The sequence below is a fragment of the Polypterus senegalus genome, chromosome 2, assembly GCF_016835505.1.
Source record: "Polypterus senegalus isolate Bchr_013 chromosome 2, ASM1683550v1, whole genome shotgun sequence".
In the NCBI taxonomy this organism is placed as follows: domain Eukaryota; kingdom Metazoa; phylum Chordata; class Cladistia; order Polypteriformes; family Polypteridae; genus Polypterus; species Polypterus senegalus.
The window spans coordinates 287,845,564-287,871,969 of record NC_053155.1 but is presented as its reverse complement, the minus strand read 5'-3'; the positions used below and the strand labels follow the sequence as shown (position 1 = coordinate 287,871,969).

Below are 26,406 nucleotides of genomic sequence, written 5' to 3'. Positions count from 1 at the left end.
CGTTCGAAAACATCTTCTTGGAAGCTGATGGCAGTTTTAGCCTGCCAAATGAAGACTTACTCAGAGTTCAACAAATGCATGTCATACTCCCCTTTCAGGTCTTTGCACGCAGCAGCATCTAAACTTACTGCTTACAGGTGCATGTAATATTGCAGTCAAGGAGCATACAGAAGAGGAAGGCTGGGAGAATTATGTCATACCTGGAAGCACACAACTTAGGAGCCATTTCTGAATCTCGATAAGGCAGCTGGAAAGTAATTTGAAGTCTCCCATTTTTGCAACAGATCAAAATTCATCAGATGCGACAAAATAGTTAGATCAGTGGTCTCAAACTCCAGTCCTGAAGAGCCGCAGTGGCTACAGGTTTAGGTTTTCATTCAGACCCTTTTAATTACTGACCTGTTTTTGCTATTTAACTTCTTTTGAATTAATTTTAACTGATTTGCTATTGAAAAATCAGACACCATGTTTCTTTTTCCTTATTCAGCAGCCAAACAATAATGAGATATAAAATAAAGCAAAACATAAAACTGTATCCATCATACAATATCTGAAAATAAAGAAAGATGAAGGTCTCAGGGATGCTGATCTGCTTAGATCCCCAAAACATTTTAACAGTGTTGTTAGAAAAGAGAAAATCAGCAATTTTGGAAATGTCTGCTACTGCACAATTACAGCAGCAACAAGCCAAGGAATTAAAAAATGGGTTTAATTAACAACAAGAATCAGCTCCTACTTTAGCAACTGGTTAGAGTCAAATTGGTTGGTTTGAGGCCATGACTTAGTTGGTCTTCTGTTGGCTCACTCACTTCACGTTTCCTTTCTGTTTCTGTGCCATTTAAGGAAAGAAATTAAGCAATTCAGAGGAACAATGAAGAAATTCAGGGGAGCAAATCTTAAAAAACAAGTCAATTACAATGACAGGAAAAGGAGTAAATTAGCATCAAAAATTGGTCACCAATTAATAAAAGGGTTAGAATGAAAACCTGCAGCCACTGAGGCCCTCTACGAGCAGAGTTTGAGACCACGGAGTTAGATGAAGAAAATAATTTTTTCAACAATGGATAATTTATGGTCAACAGCACTACAGTTACAAATGGTGCAATAATTTGCACATATAGGCATTCTCTGGTTGCAAATTTAATTTGTTCAGGTGTTCTGGTTATTTATATTCTTGTTAATGAACTAATGAGAAAACTATTTTTTTTTAACTGCAAAAGACTAAATATGCAGGTTATACAAGGGTGCTGAGTATATTTGTGAAAATATGGTAATCAAAATTAATTGCATTGACAATTTTGGATTAGTTATCCCCTGACAGTCATAAATCACAATGGTGGTTCTTTATCTTCAAAAACATTGCCATCAAAATAGTTTAAGAGGGTTTTTATGAGCTATTCCAAGTATGTGCAAAGGAAAGCAGTAATAAGATCTAAAATCCTCACATCTCAAACTTTTTGTTTGCTTCTTTTAGTTCATATGCATTTCAGTTTGCTGCATATAACCATATAAACTTATCAGACAAAGACTCATTGATACTGGTATATTTACTGTATCAAAATCCCACTTCACAATTCACCTGGAACTCTGACATTGCCTATTCATAAAGCTTTCTACAACATCCATTTTCAGGCTGAAGACATACCTGTTCTTTCAGTTTTTTTAAGTTGTTTCCTCTTTATCTACAAGTTTCCTTGGCACAGATTTCCAAAGCAACTCAACTTTCACTGCTACAATGCATGATGCCAACATGGTATTATCTGAACCCATATTTCAAGTTTTGCTCCACAGCAGTGATAGACTAGTGTACCATAAAAGGACTATACAGATCTACCTGTTGTGGTTTACACATCCTATTTTTTTTTTTTTTACAGCTAATATTACTGGATCTACTGTATATACAGGTACATCTCAAAAAATTAGAATATCATCGAAAAGTTAATTTATTTCAGCAATTCAATTCAAAAAGTGAAACCCATATAATATATAGATTCATTACACACATAGTGATATATTTCAAGAGGTTTACTTCTTTTCATGTTGCTAATTATAGCTTATAGCTAATGAAAACCCAAAATTCTGTATCTCAAAAAATTATAATATTGTGAAAAAGTAGGTGTCCTGAGCCTTTAAATGGTTTCTCAGTCTGGTTCAGTAGGCCAAACAAGGAAGACTACTGACTTGACAGCAGTCCAGAAAACAGTCTTTGATTAGCTCCACAAGGAGGGTAAACCACAAAAGGTCACTGCTGAAGAAGCTGGCTGTTCACAGTGTGCTGTATCCAAGCATATTAATGGAAAGTGGACTAGAAGAAAAAAAATGTGGCAGAAAAAGGTGCACAAGCAACAGGGATAACTTCAGCCTTTTGAGCATTGTAAAGCACAGCCCATTCATTGGGGGAAACTGACAAAGAGTGGACTGCAGCTGGAGTCAGTGCTTCAAGAACCACCACACACAGACGTATCTGGTACATGGACTACAGTCGTCGCATTCCTTGTGTCAATCCACCCCTAAACCAGAGACGTCAGAAGCGACTTATCTGGGCTAAGGAGAAAACGGACTGGACTGTTGCTCAGTGGTCTAAAGTCCTCTTTTCAGATGAAAGTAAATGTTGCATTTCATTTGGATATCAAGGTCCCAGAGTCTGGAGGAAACATGGAGATACCAAGCTGCTTGATGTCCAGGGTGAAGTTTCTCCATCGTCTACCAGGAAATTTTAGAGCACTTCAAGCTTCCCACTGCTGATGAAGTTTACATAGATGCTGATTTCATTTTCCAACAGGACTTAGCACCTGCCCACACTGCCAGAAGTACCAATACCTGGTTTAATGACCATGGTATCGCTGTGATCGATTGGCCAGAAAATCCACCTGACCTAAACCCCACAAAGAATTTACACTGTTATACAAGCTGTACACCGACTATTTTACATTGTATCAAAATGTCATATCTTCAGTGTTGTCCCATGAAAAGATATAATAAAATATTTACAAAACTGTGAGGGGTGTACTTACTTTTGTGAGATACTGTATATAAAAATACTAACATTAAAATCCAACAATGTTAGATCTGCATTTGAAAACACCAGACTTCAGCCAGTGATTTAGAATACTATTTCAACCAAGAAGACCGTACCAGCATGTGGACGGCATAAGCAGCATGCGTCAGTGGTCACATGTAATTATAGGATGGTCTTTGTAAAGATGAGATTTGCAAGCAGAAATTATATATTTAAAAGATAGACCCAGAGATTGCTTTCAATTGTTTGGAAGGGACAGACCAAAAGTTTGACCCTTTGTTTTGAGAAAGAGAAAAGAATGAGACAGGATAGGAAAGGCATATTGTCCAAAACAACGTCAGACAAATTTCAGAGCCATTCCCTCCTGTGACTCTGAAGCAGGGAAGTTTACATAGGACAGCACAGGTTGATGAAGTATGTGGAAAGCAAAAGAGAATTGTCAGTGTTACTCATTACAATATTATTACCTTATGTTGAGTCCTAAATTATTACTGTTTATCAGTGTTTCCCCAAACTCGGCCCTGGGGACCCACTGTGGTTGCATGTTTTTGTTCCAACCAGATTCACAATCGGTTATAATAATTGATAAAAACTGATCTAATTTAATTAGCTGGTCTTTTTTACTCTTCTCTTATTCTGCATTCAGAAAAACACAACAGTATGATTTTTACATTTATAGGACATTTAGAAATATTTCAGTTTTTTCTAAAGCTATAAAATGCTCAATTCTCTTTTGTTGTTTTCCTACTATTTTCCCCTATTCCTGTGAAGTTTGCTCCCTTCATTTACCCCTAATAGTGATAATTAAGTAACCAGCATAGCGGACACCAGGGATGATGAAAGCTGCAACTGCTAGAGTGTTAGACCCACTAATTAGATATTCTCCATATAACTGCTTAGTACATTTTAATAAAAATCTACCAAACTGCAATTTCTACATTTGACTACAAAACACAGAAACTGGGAAAAAACAACTCAATTAGGCTAAGAGACTAAAGTAAAACAGAAGTTGGTTGGAATAAAAACCTGCAGCCACAGTGGGTTCCCAGGGCCAAGTTTGGGAACCACTACTGTATATGAAGTTCTAAGTCCAACAGTATTTACCAAAGGTAATATAGAGATGCACGCTAAATCAACCTGTGAACAAAGTAGATAAACTAAGAGATGATTTACCACTGTTCTGGAAGAAAATGTGGGTTAAGAGTAGAATTATTGTCACAAGATAATCTTTTACTATGACAAAATCACAACAGATTAAAGCAAAATGCAAAGAGAAAAAAATATGCCATAGTAGCAATATAACCAATACATTTTAAGCTGCAATGGACTGTTCGCCTGCAGCAGCACTCTGCTACCCCACTGGAACACTGCATTCCAAAAGGACATGCACCCAGTGGCAATACACTTATATTTATTCACTTAGCAGATGCTTTATTCAAAGTGACTTACAAAAGAGATCCACTTAAGTAAATAGTCTGAGGGACTGCTTAGGGACACGAGTGTTACTAAACAAGGTTACAATATTAAGAGAGATTATAAAAGTGAAGAGCACAGGAATCTATCAAAGCCATTATGAATTTGGCAGATACTCACAGAGCAAGAGTCTTCAAATTCTTCTTAAACACAGTAAGCAAGTCAGCGGTTTGGATGGTGGTGGGTAGCTCATTCCACCAGTTAAGAGCTACACATGAGGAGAGTCTGGATTGAGATCTGATGCCATGCAGAGGCAGCATCAAAGCATAATACCCCATGAGCCTCTCCATATACGTAGGCGCAGACCCACTGAGAGCATTAATGATTTTAACCTAATACATGCTGCTACAGAGAGCCTATGTAGTGACCAGAAAAGAGGAGTGACATGTGCCTGTCTCAGCTGGTCCAATATATAGTGCCTTTCATGTCTGTCTTATAGTTTATTTGTCCCCAAGGAAAAATTAAAATTTTACAAACGTACCCAAAAATAAAAACAGAACCCCCCCCCAAACGGAGACTCGCACAGAAAAACCTCTGTCGTTGGATAATAAGGAGGTGCTGCTATCAATACAGGCTTGTAGGTGGCAGTGAGATACGGTTAGACCTGCTCGGATTGTGCTACAGATTTATATTTAAAGTCAGTAATATTTTAGACAGAGCAGGTCCAGCTTGTAGTGTCCACGAACGGAACATGCCTAATAGACACTTGATTACTTGTTTGAAGATAAAGCCTTCGGAATGATTTCATCAAAAATATTAATACAGAGTTAACCATTTATGTTGCCTAGACAGCCAGGATGCTGTAAATCTGCTTTCCTGGGCAGTGCCATGAACAAAGTTCAGTCCACATTTCAATGTCTTGATCAAACATACATTTTAGATTTAATTGTACTGCGCTCACTTCTTCCACCACATTCCCAAAAATCTCCAGTTCCCCTACTGCTACCCCAGCCCAATCTTCTCCTTCGCTGGTAAAGTCTGCTTTCTGTTTACAGAAAGATCAGCAGCAAAAAAAACAAACATATACACAAGCAATGGCTGCAAAAATGTTGAAACTGATTATAGTAAGACAGCAAACATCCTGGAAAAAAAGAAAGCAATAGAATATCGATTTTACGTGCTGTCCCTGGGTTCCTTTTTGGTGTTCATTATAAAATATTTTGGTCACATAAGCAGAGTAAAACAAATGCCATATTCAAAAGTAAAATAAAATGCAGTTCCTTTGCAGTCATGACTAATAAGGTTATTTCATAATACAGTATGACATAACTGGTATGTATGGGTGAACTACTGTATATCACTAAGTTCTTGTGACTCTGAATTGAATACATTGGAAATGGAGGGTTGTTGAGAATATCAGCTTTTGTAAAGGGGAAAAAAAAAAAGCCTAACCCAGGGGTTCTCAACGTTGGTCCTGGGGACTCCGTGTTGCTGCAGGTTTTTGTTCCGACCAGCTTCTGTTTTTAATTGAACTCCTGGGCTAATTAAGTGAACTGATAGGTCCAAAGTTCTGTGTTTAAGGAACAATATATTAATTGGAAAACCAAGTTTAAATAAATATTAAAATGTACCAAGCAGTTACAGTATATAGGAATAATGTATTTTTTTTCTTTTTAACAGTATTTTCATCTTGATTTTCATTCTACTTTTCTAGGTGTTCTAATTGTTTAATTAATCCATTATTTACTAATTAGTGGGTCTGACTAAAGTAGCTGCAGCCTTTGATTATTCAGTGTTGTTTGCCTGTGTTTTTGCTCTGGTCATTTTAAGTTGTCATTATTAAGATATAATGAAGGGGGGAAAAAAACTGCACAGAAAAAGGGCAAAGTATAATGAAATCAACAATAGAGTTAAGCATTGAAATCTAGAGCAAAAGCAGAAATATTTATAAATGTCTTATAAATGTAAAAATCAAGCTGCTATGAATGTCGAATAAAAGGAAAAAAAAAAACAAAAAAAAAACCAGCTAATTAAATGAGATCAGTGCTATAAGGTGTTGTCACTGATTAGGAATATGGCTGGAACAAAAAACCTGCAGCCACAGGGGGTGCCCAGGACCGACATTGAGAACCCCTGGCCTAACCTGAATGATTTAAACCTCTTTTTACTAAAATACTAAAACTAGCACCTTGAGGACCACTTGAATCGCGTTTGACAACAACAATTTGAAAAACACTGCAATAGAGCATTTTGAGATAGGGTTAATCGGGAAGATATCACCGAAATCTTAACAGATGCTCTGAACCTAATAAAGTGGCCAAAGACATTAACATGCATGGTGTACAGAATTTCTAGCATAAGCATTTATTAGCAGCAATTTCACCTTTCAGCATCAAATAGTAGCAATTGTTTCAACATATGATGGGCTTTACTTTGATATATCTGAAAGGTCAGTTTATTAAGAGTTTAACAGAACAATTAGCACAATATATCCATGGAGTTTCAGCCTCTTTTTATTGACTTTAGGGAGCTTCAGTTTCTACGATATTGGGAGCACTGATAAAATCAGATTGCCCTAGTATCAACACAGAATTTTGGTAAAAAAATTGTATATAATAAAATTTTGGCATGTCTACCTCTGGCTGTAAATATTCTCTCTATTATAATAAAAAATCGCAGATTTGAACATAATGGTCCACATCCGACCTTTTAAAACCAAAGCATCTCCAGGCAACGAATGAGACTCCTTTTTTTCTGCGTCATCATGTTCAACTTTATCGTCTGCTACAGCTTCTGTTTCAGAATGTTTTCTGTTCATTTTCACTGTGCAATAGCCTCCACTACCGCATGTACTCTGTTGCATGCCCGTTTAGCGGTGTAGCAGTGAAAAAGGTCCCCCCTGTGCCACGTTCCGAACATTGTTTAGGCTATTTAAACCGGTGTTGTGATAAGAAAAATCCATATCATAACAAAAATAAAAAATGGTTTTCGGTACGAACCGGTATACCGTCCAGCACTACTGGAATGTCTTGGAGTGGCCGTCTCAGTCCCCAGATTTAAATCCCACTGAAAATCTTTGGTCGTAACTAAAGAAGTCAGTTGCAGCATGGATTCCACCAAACATTAATGAGCTGCAGGTTTTTCCATGTGATGAATGGGCAAAGATTCCAACAGAGAGGTGTAAGAAACTTGCCAGTGCTTCCATTTACTGCATTTATCAATGGCTCTTAATGTTATCAGTATTACTTTCCCACTGGCTCAGAATTTCACATGCTGAAAAATCATGACTGGCTGACAGACAAGGTTAGCAAAACATTTATTTCATTCATTACTAGCCATGTTACCTTCAAAGACAGGAATAGATTTTAAAGATTTAGATATCTCTTGCCCTACGTGTACATTCAGGTCCTTTACTCTCTTGACTAGCCTATGAAGGCGACTCTCAGCGTGCCTCCTATGGCATTTACTCCTCGTTGTGTCTCTCACACTCACGCTTCCTCTTTCCATTTGCCTTTCAGAAATAAAACTGACAAATCAGATTGCTTTCAGGAATTGGACACACAGACCCGAATGTTTTACTATATAGTAGATTTACAACAATATACACACATTCCAAACCCATTTCTTTGCTTTTGTGGTATGTTTCTCAAACGGAGTACTGATATAGTGGGGATATTGTTGAGGCTGATCAGTAATTCTCAAGCTAGCCTTAGAAAAACAGGACTTAAAATCTTGTGAAATGGTATTTGTCATATCCCCAACCATTACTGCTTCTTTACAGTAGAAATACTGAGATATGGGAATTTTAGAGGGGACAACACTAGTCTAACTTTAAATCAGAAGGAAGTGCACTTACAAGTCCTTAAATGCAGTTTTGTGCTAGTAAGAGAGAACACAACCTTTTAAGTTGCAAATGCCAACCTATTAATCATGTATTTGGCTTTCTACTTTTTATGTCCTGGTCGAAAACATGGGAGATAAGGTTAAAACTTGTGTTTTTTTTTGTTTGGAGTACAAACATGGCTCTGCCCTCCTAAATTCACTAAAATGCATATTAGCAAGCCACAATACTTCTGTGAGAATGTTCTTTTGTCAGATTAGACAAAACTGGAGCTTTCTGGCAAGTCACATTGTCTCTATATCCACTAACAAAAAAAACGAACTTTCAAGAAAGAACACCATGTCTACTGTGAAACATGTTGGAGGCCTGGTTATGTTTTTGGGCTGCTTTACTGCATCTGGCACAGGATGAAATCTCAAGACTATCAAGACATTCTGGAGCAAAATGTACTGCACATTATCGGACAGCTCTGCCCCTGTGCAAGTCATTGATGCTCCAAAAGGATAATGACCCAGAACACACAGCTTACTTTTGTCAGTTTCAAGTTATTTCAGATACAACTGTGGGGGGTTCTTTTGTGGAAGGGTACCAACAAATTTAGAATAGAAAGTGTGTGTATGTACATATACACTTACACACAAAACAAAAACAAACACAATTACAATAGCTTAGTTGAAGTTTTTCTCTCCAAAAGTATACAACTTATGAATTGTGATCTTTAATTTTATGTGGTGAAGATGGGCACATTCTTCAGTTAGTTATTAAGCTTCTATTGCTTGTGCCGTGGCATTTATTTGCTTGCAGCTAATCTGCATTATCATATCCACACACACAAAGTTGTGTGTGTGCATATAAATGATGCCGTTGTAAAACGTCCTACTGGATTTAGAAAAACAGTTAAAGATGTACCTTTCACAAAAGTCAATACTTTTCAGTCACAGTGATACAAATACAATACATTAACTGGCTTTATCCTAATTATTAAAGTTACAATTAATATTTCTCTGAATTAAAGTAGATATACATATGGTTTGGTTTAGGCGCTGCTTCATTCCTTTACTGGTTGGATTTTTTCCCCATATGTGGAAGGATCTTAAGCATGCTTTTCTCTCCTTGTTCAGGATCTCTTCTACTTCTCTGCCTTGATCACACCTTCTGATTTCGGGTGGTACTGCAGTTTTCTCTTCAAGGTTTTTTCATACAATCCTTGGTTGCTAGCAAAGTTTACATCTATTATGCAGCTGGTGATCATCCAGCTCCAGTCTTAAGCAAGACAAAACGTGTGACTTTTACATAAGGTCTCTCTCTTGTTTGTACACTTATGGCCTCTTTATCTAAGAGATGGTTAAGACCAAACATTACTTACTCCAATAAAGAGTCGTCTTAAAACTTTTCCAGTCCAGCACTGGTTACCCTTCAGAATCAAAGGGATCATTCCAGGCTTTGTTAGGGCCACAATGGTGTCCTGCTATATGGAACATTAATAGATAGATCAGATCTTCTGTGTGTGCATTGGTTTTTATAGGAAGGATAAGACCTTTTGACCAGTGGTGTCTTGGGTGCACATAAACCCATCCTTTTCGGTTGACTACTGGTGCAAAGTTGAATTCAACAAAGTTTCAAATTGTTTGAGTTATAGCTGTTTAAGCAAGTATTCCACCTGGTACCACAAGAAGACATCTCTGGGGTGTCACTTTGTGACTGACCATTTTATCGGATAAGGCCCAGAGGCTGACAGTAAGTGTGTCTGGAACAGCTTTTTAAGCCAAGGATTTGTTTTCCAGGCATAGCAAAATCAGAAGTGCCAGTTTGACCTACAGCATTCACTAGGTGCAGGATGAAAGGTTACTCCTTAGGGAGACAGGCAATGATGAAAACAGCCTTACCAGATCTCTTCTAAAAACAGCATAATTTAACGACAGTATCATTTTTTTCATAAAAAAAATTTATGTCATGTGTGTAATCAATACTCAAAAACATTCCTGGATTGAAAAAAATGGACATATTCAGTTAGTTTTGAGGGGTTGTTTATGTTTGGATTTGTGTTCTTTTGATTCCATTTAAAAATTAAAACAAAAGAATGATATTTAAAATAAAGAAAAATGCTTCACTTTACAGCAGTGGTCCCCAAACACTGGGCCATGGACCGGTACCAGGCCACACACAAAGAATGAAAAAACTATTTTTATTTCCATTTTGACTAACAGTCTTCAGGATGTTTTATGTTGAAAAATGACCAGATCATCATCCCATCACTTCTGGCTGTGCCTCTTTGATGCCTGATAAATTAAGCCCACAAGCTGCGCTAGGTAATGAAAAATGTAACTAGGAAAACTACTCCAAGTACCACTTATTTGTTTTCTTCCCATCTGCTGCTTTCTCCACTTTTGGCTCCCTCCATCCATTTTTCCACTTTAACCCAAACACAACACTAACCGTAGCTAAAATGAGTAAACAACAAACTTCTCTGGAGAGCTTCTTTGAAAAAGGGGGAAAGACCCAATGATAAGACAGCAGAAGACTCTAAGACTGCCAACAAAAAGAAAGCTGCAATTAAAAGAAAATAAATACCAAGAGTTCTACTTAAAGTAAGGGTTTACCACAACAGCCAATTCATATGCTACAAGCCCACTCTGTATAATATGTGTCGACCGGCTATCCAATGAGGCCATGAAGCCTTCAAAACTGCTTCACCACATAGGGACCAAGAACTCTACATTAAAACACAAGCCTTTGGAGTTTTTGAAAGAAAAACACAAAAGGAGGGAATCAAATATTGAAAGCCATCACATCAACAAATCTGTCTGAACTCAGAGCCTCATACTTAGTGACTCACCGTAAATATTGAAAGCCATCACATCAACAAATCTGTCTGAACTGAGAACCTCATACTTAGTGACACACCGGATTGCTAAGGCTAAGAAACCTTTCACTATCAGTGAAGAATTGATCCTGTCTGCTGCTAAGGACTTGTGTCGTGAACTTTTAGGATAGGCTGCAGTTGAAATGGTAGTACAGGTTGCTCTTTCGGCTAGCACCGTCACTACACAAATTGATGAAATAGCAGACACTGAAGCACAATTGCTAGAAAGGGTTAACAAGTCACAGTGGTATGAATTTCAGGTTGATGAGTCTACCAATGACGACAACAAAGCAATAATGTATATTTCAGGAGAAGGTGCACGAGGATATCTTATTTGCATTATCATTGCCAACCAAAACCACAGATGCAGAACTGTTCAAAGTCTTTACATTATTATATTATCAGGAAAATTGAATTATTTCATTTGTGTCAGCGTATGAATGGACTGCACTGTTGCCATGACTGGATGGCTTTCTAGTTTCACTACTTGGGTCAAGAATGTTGTGCCACACACAAGAGAAATATTGGCTAGCTGAAAAATGTCACCTAGAACTGAAAAATGTTTTGAATAATGTTATTGAAATTATTAAACACATCAAAATACATGTCCTTAACTTGCATCTGTTCGAGCAGCTTTGTGAGGAGATGGATGCAGAGCACAAACATCTTCTCTTATATACAGAAGTTAGATGGCATTGTAAAGGTAGACTGCTGGCCAGAGGGTGAATTACAAGAGAAAAGCAGTCGCCACTCGCAGTAGATTTCACCAACATGGAATGGATTGCAAAACTTGCGTAATTGTGTGACATATTCAATCTGCTCAACAAACTCAATTTGTCATTTCACGGGAGAATGACAACTGTCTTCAAGTTGGCACATACAGTGGCTGGATTCAAAGCCAAACTGGAACTGTGATGGCGAGGGAACATAGGGATATTTGACATGTTTCAAACATTAGCAGGGATTTTGGAAGAGAATGAGTCAGGGCCTTCATTCTCCTAGCTGGTGCATGACCACCTATCTTTGCTTTTTAAAGTGCTTGAGTGCTATTTCCCAACCACAAAAGACCCATGAACTGGGAAGGAATAGATCCACAACCCACTTGTGAGCATGCCAGGTGAATCGACTATGTCAGTGCTAGAAGGAGATCAGCTGTTTGAGATTGCAGATGATGGTGGCCTTTAAAACTATTTTTGAGACAACTTCAATTCTGCTAATGTTCTGGATTAAAATCATGGAGGAATATCCTGAGATTGCCACTAAAGGACTAAAAACCATGCTTCAATTTCCAAAATCCTCTGTTTCTGAAGCAAGGTTTTCTGCATTAACAACAACCAAAACATAATTATGGGATTAAACTGGACATAAGGAACACACTTTGGGTATCATTGTCTTCCATTACCCCTAGATGGGACTGCCTCATTGTAGGGAAAGAAGCGCAGGGTTCCCAACGATTCTGTATTATGGTGAGTTTTATTTATTATGCACTCGTGATGGCTGGTATGTGAAAAACAGTCTTGCATGAAACTGGCCTGTGGTGAAAAAAAGGTTGAAGAACACTGCTTTAGAGCACAATTTCCTATGGCTAATCAATAAACATCACGATTGTGAAAAAATAACTCTGATCTGAAAAATGCAAAAACTTACCCTATAAAAAGACAGCTTATTAAACTGCAGTCACAACTGAAAATTTAAGGATACATCACTGGAAAACTAGTATTATTCATTTTATAAAATTAAACCATTTTCTCCAGAGATATAGCTACGAGTATTTTTATCTTAGAAAGACTTCATAGATCATATCAGATATCAAAATGGCTTTCCGATTTGGAGGAGTTCATGCTGGTCAGTTGTTTCCTGTTGCACTCAACAGGCAAACATAAAAAAATAGTCTTTAAAAATAGTCTTTATATGTCTGGTATGTTAACTTTGGTGTTTGCAATCCTAAATCAATAAGTATAGAACACATTCCCACGCATTATTACAACTGTATTGGTAAAAAAACAAAAAAAAAAAATTTAATCAATATTGGATAGATGGCTGACGACGGAACAAAAAAAAAAAAAAAAGAGAAGCCTAATACCATTAATCAATAACCTAATATTGTTCTCTGTTTAAGTAATTACTCCATCCAAAGTGTGCCATGAATTCACTTGAGATTAAAAGTTGTTTTTGGCCATCACTACAAGAACTTGGGAGGAGTACAATATCAAAAAAAATATTTTTTGGGTGAAGTATTCCTTTAAGCGATTTATCAGATTTGATTTACACTAAGTTAAAATAGACAAAAAATCAATTTGGAACAGTTTATATCAGGGGTCTCCAACCTTTTTTCCCCCGTGAGAGCTACTTTTACAAAATTAAAATGGCCGAGAGCTACTCATGTTTTCCAACGTTTGTTCTCATAACTTATTTCAACCCAAACAAACTGAATAAAGCTGAACATTTGCGAAATGTTAGTGTCCACAACTAACATTTTATATTAAAACATCACAAAAAATATGTATTTCACCTGCAAGTGCATTTTGTATATCTGTATGCATTTTCAAGTGTCTGTCTCGCACTATTGAATTAAAACATGAATGCTGTCAAAACAAAACAATTCCAAATACACAGATATGACATTCATTTGTCATTTTTTTACACGTCACTATTTCACTTCACAAGAGTATTCACAGGTCCAGTTGCATGTGTGATGCGATTTTTAGTTAGTGAGATGACTGCCACTGTTTGGAGTCAACATGAGAGGTGTATGGTGGAATGTATTTGCAGAGCTGCTTGCTGAAGATTCTTATAGTTATCTGGCTCTACTAAACTCCAGAAATGCTGAGAGTGCTGTTGAGATTTTAATTGCACATAATTTTGAAGGTTTACTAATATAGAATATATAAAATCCAATGTCTGTCTGTCTGTATGTCTGTCAGCTTTTCACGAGAGAACTACTTAATGGATTTCGATCAGGTTTTTTTCTATAATTTGCTTGAACGTTCCGGTTGATTTTGCAACTTCTCTCATTTCGCTATGTATCATAGTTCGCTTGCGGTACCGATGTATGAATTCAAGAAACATGCAGCGAGCCGGGGGAGGGGGGCCTTCCTCGCTCACTTGCAGCTTCTAGGAGTGTTCCCTAACTCCGCTTAGTTAGCGAACAAGAGAACAAATGAATTCAACTTTGTTTGATATTTAAAATAGTGTTACTTAGGTCTTGATGAGTCTGAGTTCAGATATTCTCTTAAGTGTATGCCACATTGAAAAGACAGATTGCAATTCAGATTGTGTATTGTGGTTTTGTGTTAAGGATCATGACATGATTTTTTGGAAAGATCGCCCACCCCTAATTTGACTAATCAAGTTTTCGAATTTATGCAGGATTAATTAACCATTTGGCAAGCTACTTCGAAAGGGGTGGTGAGCTAATGGTTGCTTGCGAGCGACGTGTTGGAGACCCCTGGTTTATAAAATAACTAACTAAAATAAAATACATTGGCAAACCTGAGAAAGTGCAAAAATAAATAAGTAATGATGAACTCTAATACACGTTTATTGTACATTTAAGCACATACTAGAGTACTGTATAGCACCTGACCAAGTAACTTAACCTGTGACTCAAATATACAGTAGATTAAAAAACCTGCACGTATGACTGAGCACTTGAAAATCAGTTTAGCACAGTGTTTAAAAGTGACATGATAATTCTTTTTTCTGAACTGCAAGCAGAATACTTGTACACTAAAAACAAAAAAGGCTTTGGTGAAATACTCACTGATACTTATAACAGAAACAAACTTTAAAATGGTTTACCTTGGCTGTTTTGAAGTCCCTCTGACACAAGGTTGCTGGCTTTCTCATATGCGTAACACAATTTCTGAACAGGAGACTGCTCTTCACTTTGTTTCTGCAAATGCTGTTTTAATCCTCTGGAGCTTACCAGTGCTACTAACAAACAATCAAGCCAACAGAGCATGAATTTGTTCCTCCAATGAATGCGAAAATATTGTGGAATCTCTTCCATTTCAGCATCTTTCAGATCACATTCCAGTCTCTGAGAATTAGCAACCGTGTCAATTGGCTTTTCCATAGAACAAGGATGTTGGCTTGCATCAGGATTTGTCTTAAACGAGTTCTCAGGTTGCAGTAAATTGTCTGAAACATTACTTGCATTGTCATTTTGTGAATTACTCCCTGAGAGAAATTCTTTGCCATCTGAGGAAATAATTTTTGGAAAATGGCCCAGATTACAACATGAATTCTCTGAAACCAGTTGAGATTCTTCCACAATAACATCTGTGGTTTTCTTATGACGTTTCAAAGGAGAAATAAAATCTGGACACTCGGGATTGGAGATGTGTTTTCTCTTTAGTAGGTTGAAGGCTGAAGAGAGGTTTGTTGGTGTGTTGTTGGGTAACAAAAAGTATTTCAAAGGATGACATCCCAAGGGATAAATGCACTGTTTAATGAAAAAGGGAAAAAAGTGTTAACTTTGCAAAGAAACAATGCAAACCATTTCTTCACGAGAAAACAAAGTAAATTACTTGCAGAAAAAGGATATAATATCATAGACAGAACCTATCCATGCCAGCAGAGATAATCTTCTGATCCAGGGAAAGGTAAAAAAAAAAATAATAAATAAATAAAATAAAAAACTCAGTGAACTTGTTTGAAATTGTAAGTAGGGCGTGACGTGCAATAGCATCTGTTAACTACAATTGTTTCAAAGGGAGTTAGAAAAATTCTGGAATGACCATGAAATCTACAGCAAAAAATAAAAATGCAATACTTAAAAAAACACCCTGGTAAGAACATACTGCAGTTCCCTCAAGCAGACTGCACTCATTTGGAGTTTTCCCACCACTGGAACTTTGTTTTTCACGATCCAATGAGTTCTTGTAGGCCCTTGCGTCACTTTCGGTTCTTGTCCAATTTTGTGCATTGTGTTCCCACTGCACAACAGGAACTGTATCCTTTATGCAAAATACGTGACGTGTGAAGAAAAGTGATGTGTTGTGAAGTGGACACAAATTGGGAGTTCACAAGGGATCCCTCTCTATAATATTACTTCAAAGCGATGATGACATGGGGGAAATTATGGCTTCAATGTAGTTAGTGCATGGCACCGCTATGAAGAGCAGTGTAGTGTAAAATGCAATGCATTCAGGAGTTCACAAGGGATTCTTGTACCTTACTGCTTTGAAACAATGACAGGGAGATTATTTAAAATGTGCTGTGCAGTGCATGCAGTACAAGAGATGCAGCTAATCAAGCATTTCATCTTCAATGATAATTCTCCAAATTATTAACAGATTTGTCAGATGGTGGCAGTACTTGTGGTCAACCAATCAGCACAGTTCATTGCCTGAGTACCTCCAATGATAGCTCCTGGGTGAAAGAAAAGTACATATTCTGGAGTAGGAGCTAAAAGGGAACCAGGAACTACAAACAGCGAAATTCCTGCAGTGGGAATGCTACAAATGGTATAGTTTCTAAAAGTTCCCCGTTTCCGGAAAAAAATTCCTGCGTTGGAAAAACGCCTAATGTAGTCAACCCAGGCAAACATTTACATATACACTGTGAAAAGTCTAGTAATAAAATCCAACTTTCTGATACTTTGGGGTAGCAATGCTAGCCACTGCACACCAGATGAATCTGTTGCGCAATATTATCTGTAGTAAATAACAGGATTAAACAGGGCTCTAGAGTGCGACCAAATTTCTCAATGGTGCGACTAAAAAAAAATCAAAGGTTGCACCGGTGCGACCAGCCGTCCGAGGGGGGTAAAAAAAAACGAAACTCAACAGACACACATTAGGCCCATATCGTAGTCTAAACCAATCAGAGATAGTGAAGGGCGGATCCCGCCCCCCCGATTGGCCGTGGTCCAGATATTCCTGTACGTGTGTGTACGTTTGAAAATGCATGTGATGCAGTCAGACAGAGAGAGGTGAGTAGCCCATCAGGTAAACAGTGGATGTAGCCACGGATTATAAGAGAAGATGAAAAGAACGATTGACAGCTTTTTCGTTAAGAATGTTAAGTTAGGGCCTGATCTGTCCGAAAATCATAACCAATGCTCTGACACGGAGCCATCAACCTCCCAAGTTATAGCAAGCCCTGGTCCGGAGACGGCATTAGATAATGAGCCACATACGATCGAGTCCGAGCCCACTGAAATTAAAAGGGGTAAAGTGTATACATTTCGAAAATAGTGGCTTGACCAGTTTCCCTGGCTAAGATACAGTAAAGCCGATAATATAATGCACTGTATTTACTGTAAAGAGTGTGGGAAGACCATGGCCAGCAGTAGTGCATTTGTGACTGGTTCTAATACATTTAGAATTGAAACACTGAAAAAGCACAATACATCTATAAAACACATTACATGCCGCGATAAATGCACTGCTCAAGTGTCCTCTCTCCCTGCTGCCTTTCAGCGGCAGGCAGCAGCAAACAGATCATCAGACGAGGCCGAGATGATAATTAAGTTTAACGTTGCCCACAATATTGCAAAAGAAGAACTTCCCTTCACTAAATTCAAGTCCGAAACAATTCTTATGAAGAAAAATGGCTTGAACATAAACCCGACGTACAGCAATGATGTCGCGTGCGGCCAATTTATAGGAGTCATCGCAGATACATTGAAAAAAAAGACGTCTGTGCAAATTGCGAACAGTGCGTACATGGCGTTCCTGATTGACGGAGACACAGATATCGCCACAAAGGAATGCGTCATTGTGTATGGTCGTATCTTGCGGAGAGGAAGACCGGTGAATATACTTATTGGACACATTGAGTCGAGCATGCTCATGCCCAAGTCTGGAAGATTTTGATGCTAGAGAGAGTGTGGCCAGCTGGTTTAGTCAAGGCCAAAGATCAAGATGGCCAAACTACAGATATCACGGAAAGAATGTTGTTAAAATTGTGTTGATTGATAATTCAATGATTGTACCGTATAACCCATATTTGCTCAAACAATTCAATGGTCATATTAATGTTTAGTATTGTGCATCAGTTATGAGTATTAAGTACATCTACAAGTACATTCATAAAGGGCATGATACAGTACACATGAATGTATCCAAAAACAGGATACAGGACGAAGTTCAAGCATATTTAGATACTCAGTATGTCAGTGCAATGGAAAGCCGGTGGCATTTAATGGAATTGCCAATGCATGGTCGAAGTCATTCTGTTGAATTATTACCATTCACTTACCAGGTCAGAATATGATTCAATTTAAAGAAGGTTAAGAAGCACAAGCATTACAGGTAGCAAAAAAAAAAAAAAAAAAAGGCTTATTTTGAACTTAATAAAAATGACATAAATGCAAAAGCATACACGTTTTCTTTCAATTTATAACGTTTGACTATTTTTTACTATGGTTAAATACTCTCTGTAATTAGTTCTATTATGCATATGTAAAAGTTCTCATGAAAATAATCTGTTTCAATTGTACATCCGCTGACCCATACGTGACTGGCAGAGCCGTGCAGTGGCTGGGCAGGGGTTGGCGAGCAAAGCGAGCAGGAGCCATAGCCCCCTAGTCATACAAAAATAAAATTTGCCACGGAGAATTTATTCTGAAATAAAAAGGCAACATTCAATGTTTTATTTTCAGTTTTATGTATCTTATCATAAATAAACGAAACCACATCCTGTAATAGATTGGTGCCCTGTCCACTGTTACTTCATTGTATTGTGCATAAATTTCAGTCACTTTTCCCGAAAATAAACTGCTACATTAAAATGTTACAACATGCTTACTACACCAACATACTGCCATGACTTTCAATATATAGAATGACTAGATCCTTAAAAAAGATATATAAAATCAAAACAGCACATTAAAAACTACTTTTTGCCTAACAAGATTTGTATTTTATATGAGTGATAAAAACCTTAGTGCAAGCAAAAAGCAAAAAAAAAATCTGTCCTTTACTATTGGTTTAATACATTATCAATTTGGTACCTAAACATAAATGTTCAAAATGTAACAATACTTTGGAAAAAAGCAGTTGTGGACAATGTTTTGAGAATGACACAAATATTAATTTTCACCAAGTTTGCTGCCTCAGTTTTTATGATAGCAATTTGCATATACAGTACTCCAGAATGTTACGAACAGTTATCAGATGAATTGCAATTAATTGCAAAGTCCCTCTTTGTCATGAAAACGAACTTAATCCCAAAAACCTCATTTCCATTGCTGTTGTGAAGAAGGCTTCACGGCACCTAAGAAAGTCCAGCAAGCACCAGGACTGTCTCCTAAAGTTGATTCAGCTGTGGGATTGGGGCACCACCAGTGCAGAGCTTGCTCAGGAATGGCAGCAGGCAGCTGTGAGTGCATCTGCATGCACAGTGAGGCGAATACTTTTGGAGGAAGGTCTGGTGTCAAGAAGGGCAGCAAAGAAGCTACTTCTCTCCAAGAAAAAAAATCAGCGATAGACCGATATTGTGCAAAAGGTACAGGGATTGGACTGCTGAGGGCTGGGGTAAAAGTCATTTTCTCTAATGAATCCCCTTTCTGATTGTATGGGCATCCAGAAAACAGATGTCCAAAGAAGAAAAGGTGAGCGCTATCATCAGTCCTGTGTTATGCCAACAGTAAAGCATCCCGAGACCATTTACGTCGTGGGGAAGCAGTGCTTCTCAGCCAAGGAAATGGGCTTACTCACAATTTTGCCTAAAAACACAGCCATGAATAAAGAACGATACCAAAACATCCACTGAGAGCAACTTCTCCCAACCATCCAGGAACAGTCTGGTGATTAGCAGTGCCTTTTCCAGCATGATGGAGCACTGTGCCATAAGGCAAAAGTGATAAGAGGGTCAGGAAACAAAACATTGAAATTGTTGGTAGATGGTCTTAAAATAGCCAACTGCAAATATTGTCTCTGCATAAACTTAATGTAATTGTCAATAATAGCCTTTGAAACTTATGAAATGCTTGTAAATATACTTCAGTATACCACAGAAACATTTGACAAAAATATCTAAAAACATGGAAGCAGAAAACTTTGTTAAAACCAATATTTGTGTCATTTTAAAAACTTTTGGCCACTACCCAAATTAATCAGGTAAATGCTATGGGGCTCACAACAGAGGTCCTGAATTTTCCAATACCACACTAATAAAAGTCCAGTTTGGACTTTTTTGTCATATAATTTTCAAAGGCATTTCAGCTGATTATGTCTTTAATAAGGAAATTTCTAGAAGGGGCATTTTAAGAAGTCTTAATTGCACAGCACACTCTTTGGGGTGTATAGGTCATTTACAATAAATTAAGTCACTACACCCCACCCTGGACCGAGTCACCTTGCTTAAGCCCCACCACCATGGCATCTTTGGAATGCTCGGAGCTTTGTCACCTGAAACTACAGTATTTCCTCCTAGTTGGGTCTCCCTTAACAAACAGGTTTGGTCTGAAAAGTTCACAACAACCCTCATCTCAATACAAATTGGAAAACAGTGCAACCCATCTGGGATATGGTTACCAGGACCCAACCCTGAAGCCAGGTGGCATTTGCCAGCAAGCACCTGGTGGATGTGCAACATACACAGCCTGGACAAGCTCAGCCAAAAATGGTAACGTGGAACCATCTTGTGGGTTCACCACCTGCAAGATGAAGGACAAGGATCAGAGATGCGGTGCTAGTTTAGCGGTACACACAGGCAGAAAAGACCTAGATGGACTACACCCTGTAAATGGAAACCTCTTGATCGGGGGCAGTCTCTCTCTCCTACTCTAGAGCTCTGATGTGTGAAAGGACTCGGGTAGATGTGGGGACACTCACAAGCTCCAAGCAAAGTGCTGGACAACAGGGATCCCCCTCAAGTCACAGACAGGAAAAAACAGTTTGTGCTTACACTCCAAATAGCTGTTCAGAGTATTTGTGTGCTTAGAGAAGATGTGTGAGGTGCGTGAAAGGGTGCGGTCTACTGATTTGGTAGTCTTACTGGTGGACTTCAATACCAGGGATGACTGTGATACTTGGAGGGCATGATTGGGAGGAATAGGTCTGCTAGATATGAAACAGAACAGTGAGTTGTTACTGGATTTCTGTGCCATTCATAGATTGTCCATAACAATTACAACTTTCGAACACAAGGATGCTCATAAGTGTACCTGGCACCACAGCATAATAGGCTGAAAACTTTGCAATAGTATCATCTGACCTAAAGGTTTGTGTTTAGGGCATTCTAGTGAAGTGAGAGGCAAAGAGGTCAATTGTTAACCACTTGGTGGTTAACTGGATTCAAAGTGAGGCGTGTAGGCTAGATAGACCAGAGAAGCCTAAATGAGCAGTTAAGGCATCCTGGGAATGTCCGACTGGGCTGAGGCTTCTCCTACCACTGACAGGACTTTTCATGGGCAGAATGAGCCCGAATACACCCTGTTCAAGGCCTCAATTATGGGGCTGGGTTGGTGGATTTCAAAGAGGAAATTTAGAAAGATGGCCTCAAGGCTGTTCTGGCAAACTGTTCAATGACTTAGAAGGAAAAGGTGCAACTCTGCCCAGAATGTATTAAGCTAGGATGGAGAGGTGTTGAGTTAATTTGGGTAAATTGTCCAGCGGTGGAAGAAACACTTTGAAAAACTCCTGAACTCAGTGAAAATGCTCTTCTATCAGGAGGCAGTTTTGGACACACCTGGTTGAGTGGAACTCAGTGTTCCAAGGACTTGATAATGGCATAGCTACTTGGTTGGTCGACTTCCAACCAGAGATGTTGAAAGTACTGGACATTGATAGGATGGCGTGGTTAGCGTGTCTATCCAATGTTGCTTACAAAGCAAGTAAACTAGCCTTGGAATGTCAGACTAATGTAATGGTTCAAACAATTAAGATAAATGGCAAGAGAGTATAATTCAACTACAGAGGGATTACATTCCTAATCCTTCTAGGTATGGCCTAGGATGCTGGAGGAAGACCCTGTCCTATGGTCAAACCCAAGATACAGAAGGAACAATATACTGTATATTCTATCCTGCCCAAGGAATAGTAGGCCAGTTCTTCTCCTTGGTGCAGAGGTCGGCGAGTGCAGGGTGTATGGGAACATAACCAAGTGCACGTTTGTCTTGTAGACTTGGAAAAAGCATATAACCATGTTCTTCGGCATGTGTTGTGGGAGGTGCTACAGGAATATATGGTAAAAGGGTTGCTCTAGTGTGCTATTTCATTTTGTACAAACACAGTGAGCACTCTAGCAGAACACTTGGCAGTAAGTCAAACTCATCCACTATGGGTATTGGGCTTCATCAAGGCTACGTCTTGTCACCACTCATGTTTATGATTTTCATAGACAGGATATCAAGGCACAACAGAGAATGTGAGGGTGTCACAGTTGGGGAAATAAGTAGTAGCATCATTGCTTTAAGCAAATGATGTCATCCTCTTTGCCTCATCTGACTGAACTTTGGCATGCACTCAAGTGATTCACTGCTAAGGAGGAAGGAATGAGGAGCAGCACCTCCAAGAATGAGAGCATGGTTCTGTCTTTGAAAAGAATAGACTATTAAAGAAAATCTACATCCCGGTCCACACCTATGGTGGATGCACTGTGGACAATACCTAAAAGAATGAGACTGAAACTACAAGCAGCAGAAATTAGGTTTCTTCACAGGGTTGCCGGGGATGACATTCCATGATAGGGCGAGTATGCAACAATTGGGGTGAGCCATTGCTCCTCTGAATTGAGAGGAGTCAGTTGAGGTTTCTTGTATATGTCATAAGGACACCCTCCCCAAATTACTTCTCCCGAACATCCCATTTGGCAGTGACACTGCAGCAGACCCAGGGCACTCTGAAAGGATTATATTTCTTGGCTGGCTTGGGAACATATGGGAATCAGCCCTGAAGAGCTGGAATCCATGACTGGCAACAGTGAGTCTGGGTTGTCGGAGATGATGAAATGACAGTTTACTGCATGAAAGATTGTTTGGATTAATTTAACTAACTAGTGACCCGTTTTTAAGTCTCCTGGCACCAAGCAATGGCACTATTTTTTGTGAAAAGGAATCCAATTTAAAGGTTGAGTAACCTCTCCTACTATAAATTACAAGGTGCTGCCAATAGCACATGCCTCACTCAGTATCAGCTATAGGGTCCTAGTGCTAAATGACTGACTATAAATAGTCTGTTCATCTTAGCTTGTTTCATGTCATATCACTAATGTTGGCAAAATGTTTGTTTCGGAAACAGTCCATTTTTGAGACACTCTACACTCCTGTATATCATGGCACTGTTGGTGCTTTCAATGCATTTATGTCTAATACCCAATAATGAAGAATGTTTTAAGTCACTCAAAATGTAACTTTTCTCCACTCTTCTCAGTAGCTCACACATTATTGTCTTCTTGCTTTAAATAGCTTGGGATGCAAACGTGATACTGTAACTAACTAAACAATGAAATACATAAAACAGGCAAGGGAGCTTTTTAAACTGGTATTTACCTTTCTGTAGAAGAAATTAAAACAACTTTCTGGCAAGCATCAACTCTAAACAGGCCTTAAATGAGTGAAGGTGAATGTGATGGCACAGTGACTCATCCACAGATATTTCTTTTCATGTAACCAACACAGCTTTGATAGACAGCATCTCTGTGCATTTCTATAAGGCTCAGAAAAATGATGGATGAAGGCTTAGACAAAAAAAAATCCATTCTAAAATCACAATACCCTACACTACACCAGTGAAGATAAACTAATCTAAAATATATTTTAAACAAGTGAATGTAAACACATAAAATAAAAAGAACGATCTGTGGCTTTTAAAATGAAAAGCTGTACACATCCATCCATTCTCTTCCACTTATCCGAGGTTGGGTGGCGGGGGCAGCAGCTTGAGCAGAGAAGCCCAGACTTCCCTCTCCCCGGCCACTTCTAGCTCTTCCAGGAGAATCCCAAGGCGTTCCAATGTCAGCCGGGAAACATATCCCTCCAGCGTGTCCTGGGTCTTCCCCGGGACCTCCTCCCAGTTGGACGTGCCCAGAACCCCACACCAGGGAGGCGTCCAGGAGGCATCCTGATCAGATGTCCGAGCCACCTTATCTGACTCCTCTCGATGAGGAGGAGCAGCGGCTCTACTCTGAGCCCCTCCTGGATGACCGAGCTTCTCACCCTATCTTTAAGGGAAAGCCCAGACACCCTGCGGAGGGAACTCATTTCAGCCGCTTGTATTCTCGTTCTTTCAGTCACTACCCATAGCTCATGACCATAGGCGAGGGTAGGAACGTAGATCGACTGGTAAATTGAGAGCTTTGCCTTACGGCTCATCTCCTTTTTCACCACAACAGACCGATGCAGAGCCTGCATCACTGTGGACGCCGCACCGATCCGCCTGTCGATCTCACGCTCCATTCTTCCCTCACTCGTGAACAAGACCCCAAGATACTTGAACTCCTCCACTTGGGGCAGGATCTCTCCCCCAACCCTGAGAGTGCACTCCACACTTTTCCGGCTGAGGACCATGGTCTCGGATTTGGAGGTGCTGATTCTCATTCCAGCCACTTCACACTCGGCTACGAACCGATTCAGAGAGAGCTGAAGATCACAGCCTGATGAAGCAAACAGGACATCATCTGCAAAAAGCAGTGACCCAATCCTGAGTCCACCACACCGGACCCCCTCAACACCCTGGCTGCGCCTAGAAACTCTGTCCATAAAAGCTATGAACAGAATCGGTGACAAAAGGCAGCCCTGGCGGAGTCCAACTCTCACTGGAAACGGGCTTGACTTACTGCCGGTAATGCGAACCAAGCTCGGACACCGGTTGTACAGGGACCGAACAGCTCTTATCAGGGGATCCGGTACCCCATACTCCACATAAGAGGAAAAATTCTGCATAAAGTTGCACTGGACTAGAAAGGTATTTGGTATTTTGTTTTTAAATCATTTCCCTTTATCATATGTGAACTACTGCCCCCGCAATACTGACCAAGACAACCCTTTTAATATTGGAGTAAGAACTCTGAATCAATCTGTTATCACCAACAATGGATCCAGGATCAAGTTTTAATTATCACACCTCTATGTAAGTGCCTACCACAAGGTGCTCTATGGAGTATTTAATACAACGTGAGCAGATAGCTCAACTGGGGCAATCTCTTCTCCATTCCCATTATCGATGTCAGAATGCAAAGTGGTCCAATATATACTTGGCAAAAAAAGAAACGTCCTCTGACTTTCAACTGTTTTTACTTTCAGTAAACTTAATGTGTAAATATTTGTATGAACACTAAAAGAGTCAACACCATAAGACATAAACTAAAAATGTTTCACAATGTGTCCCTGAATGAAGGGAGGCTCAAAATCAAAAGTACCAGTCAGTATCTGGTGTGGCCACCAGCTGCTTGAAGTACTGCAGTGCATCTCCTCCTCATGGACTGGACCGGATTTGTCAGTTCTTGCTGTGAGATGTTAGCCCACTCGTCCACCTAGTCACCTGCAAGTTCCTGGACATTTCTGGGGGGAATGGCCCTAGCCCTCACCCTGCGATCCAACAGGTCCCAGACGTGCTCAATTCCTTCGACGATAAACACGAATCCGTCCATCACCCCTGGTGAGACAAAACCGTGACTCATCAGTGAAGAGCACTTTTTGCCACTCCTGTCTGGTCCAGCGAAGGTGGGTTTGTGCCCATAGGCGGCGTCGTTGCTGGTGATGTCTGGTAAGGACCTGCCTTACAACAGGCCTACAAGCCCTCAGTCCAGCCTCTCTCAGCCTATTGCGGACAGTCTGAGCACTGATGGAGGGATTGTGTGTTCCTGGTGTGACTCAGGCAGTTGTTGTGGCCATCCTGTACCTGTCACGCAGGTGTGATATTCGGATGTACCGATCCTGTGCAGGTGTTATTACACGTGGTCTTCCACTGCGAGGATGATCAGCTGTCCTCCCTGTAGCGCTGTCTTAGGCGTCTCACAGTGCAGACATGGCAATTTATTGCCATAGCCACATCAGCAGTCCTCATGCCTCCCTGCAGCATGCCTAATGCACGTTCACGCAGATAAGCAGGGACCCTGGGCATCTTTCTTTGGGTGTTTTTCACAGTCGGTAGACAAGTGTCTTTAGTGTCCTGCGTTTTTAGAACTGTGACCTTAAATGCCTACTTTCTGTAAGCTGTTAAGGTCTTAACGACCATTCCACAGGTGCATGTTAATTAATTGATTACAGTTAATTGAACATGCATGGAAAACATTGTTTAAACCCTTTACAATGAAGATCTGTAAAGTTATTTGGATTTTTAAAACATTATTGTTGAAATACACAGTCCTGAAAAA

General features: G+C 39.3%; 1 protein-coding gene across 1 annotated transcript in view; it reads right to left on the bottom strand.

Annotated features, from left to right (window-relative positions):
* Window positions 1-26,406, bottom strand: part of uspl1 (ubiquitin specific peptidase like 1) — a 72,302-nt gene that overhangs the window by 31,764 nt on the left and 14,132 nt on the right. Inside the window, exon 4 of the mRNA XM_039745728.1 lies at window positions 14,938-15,583. Within this exon, the coding sequence (XP_039601662.1) occupies window positions 14,938-15,583 (646 nt within the window). The remainder of the gene's footprint in view (window positions 1-14,937; window positions 15,584-26,406) is intronic.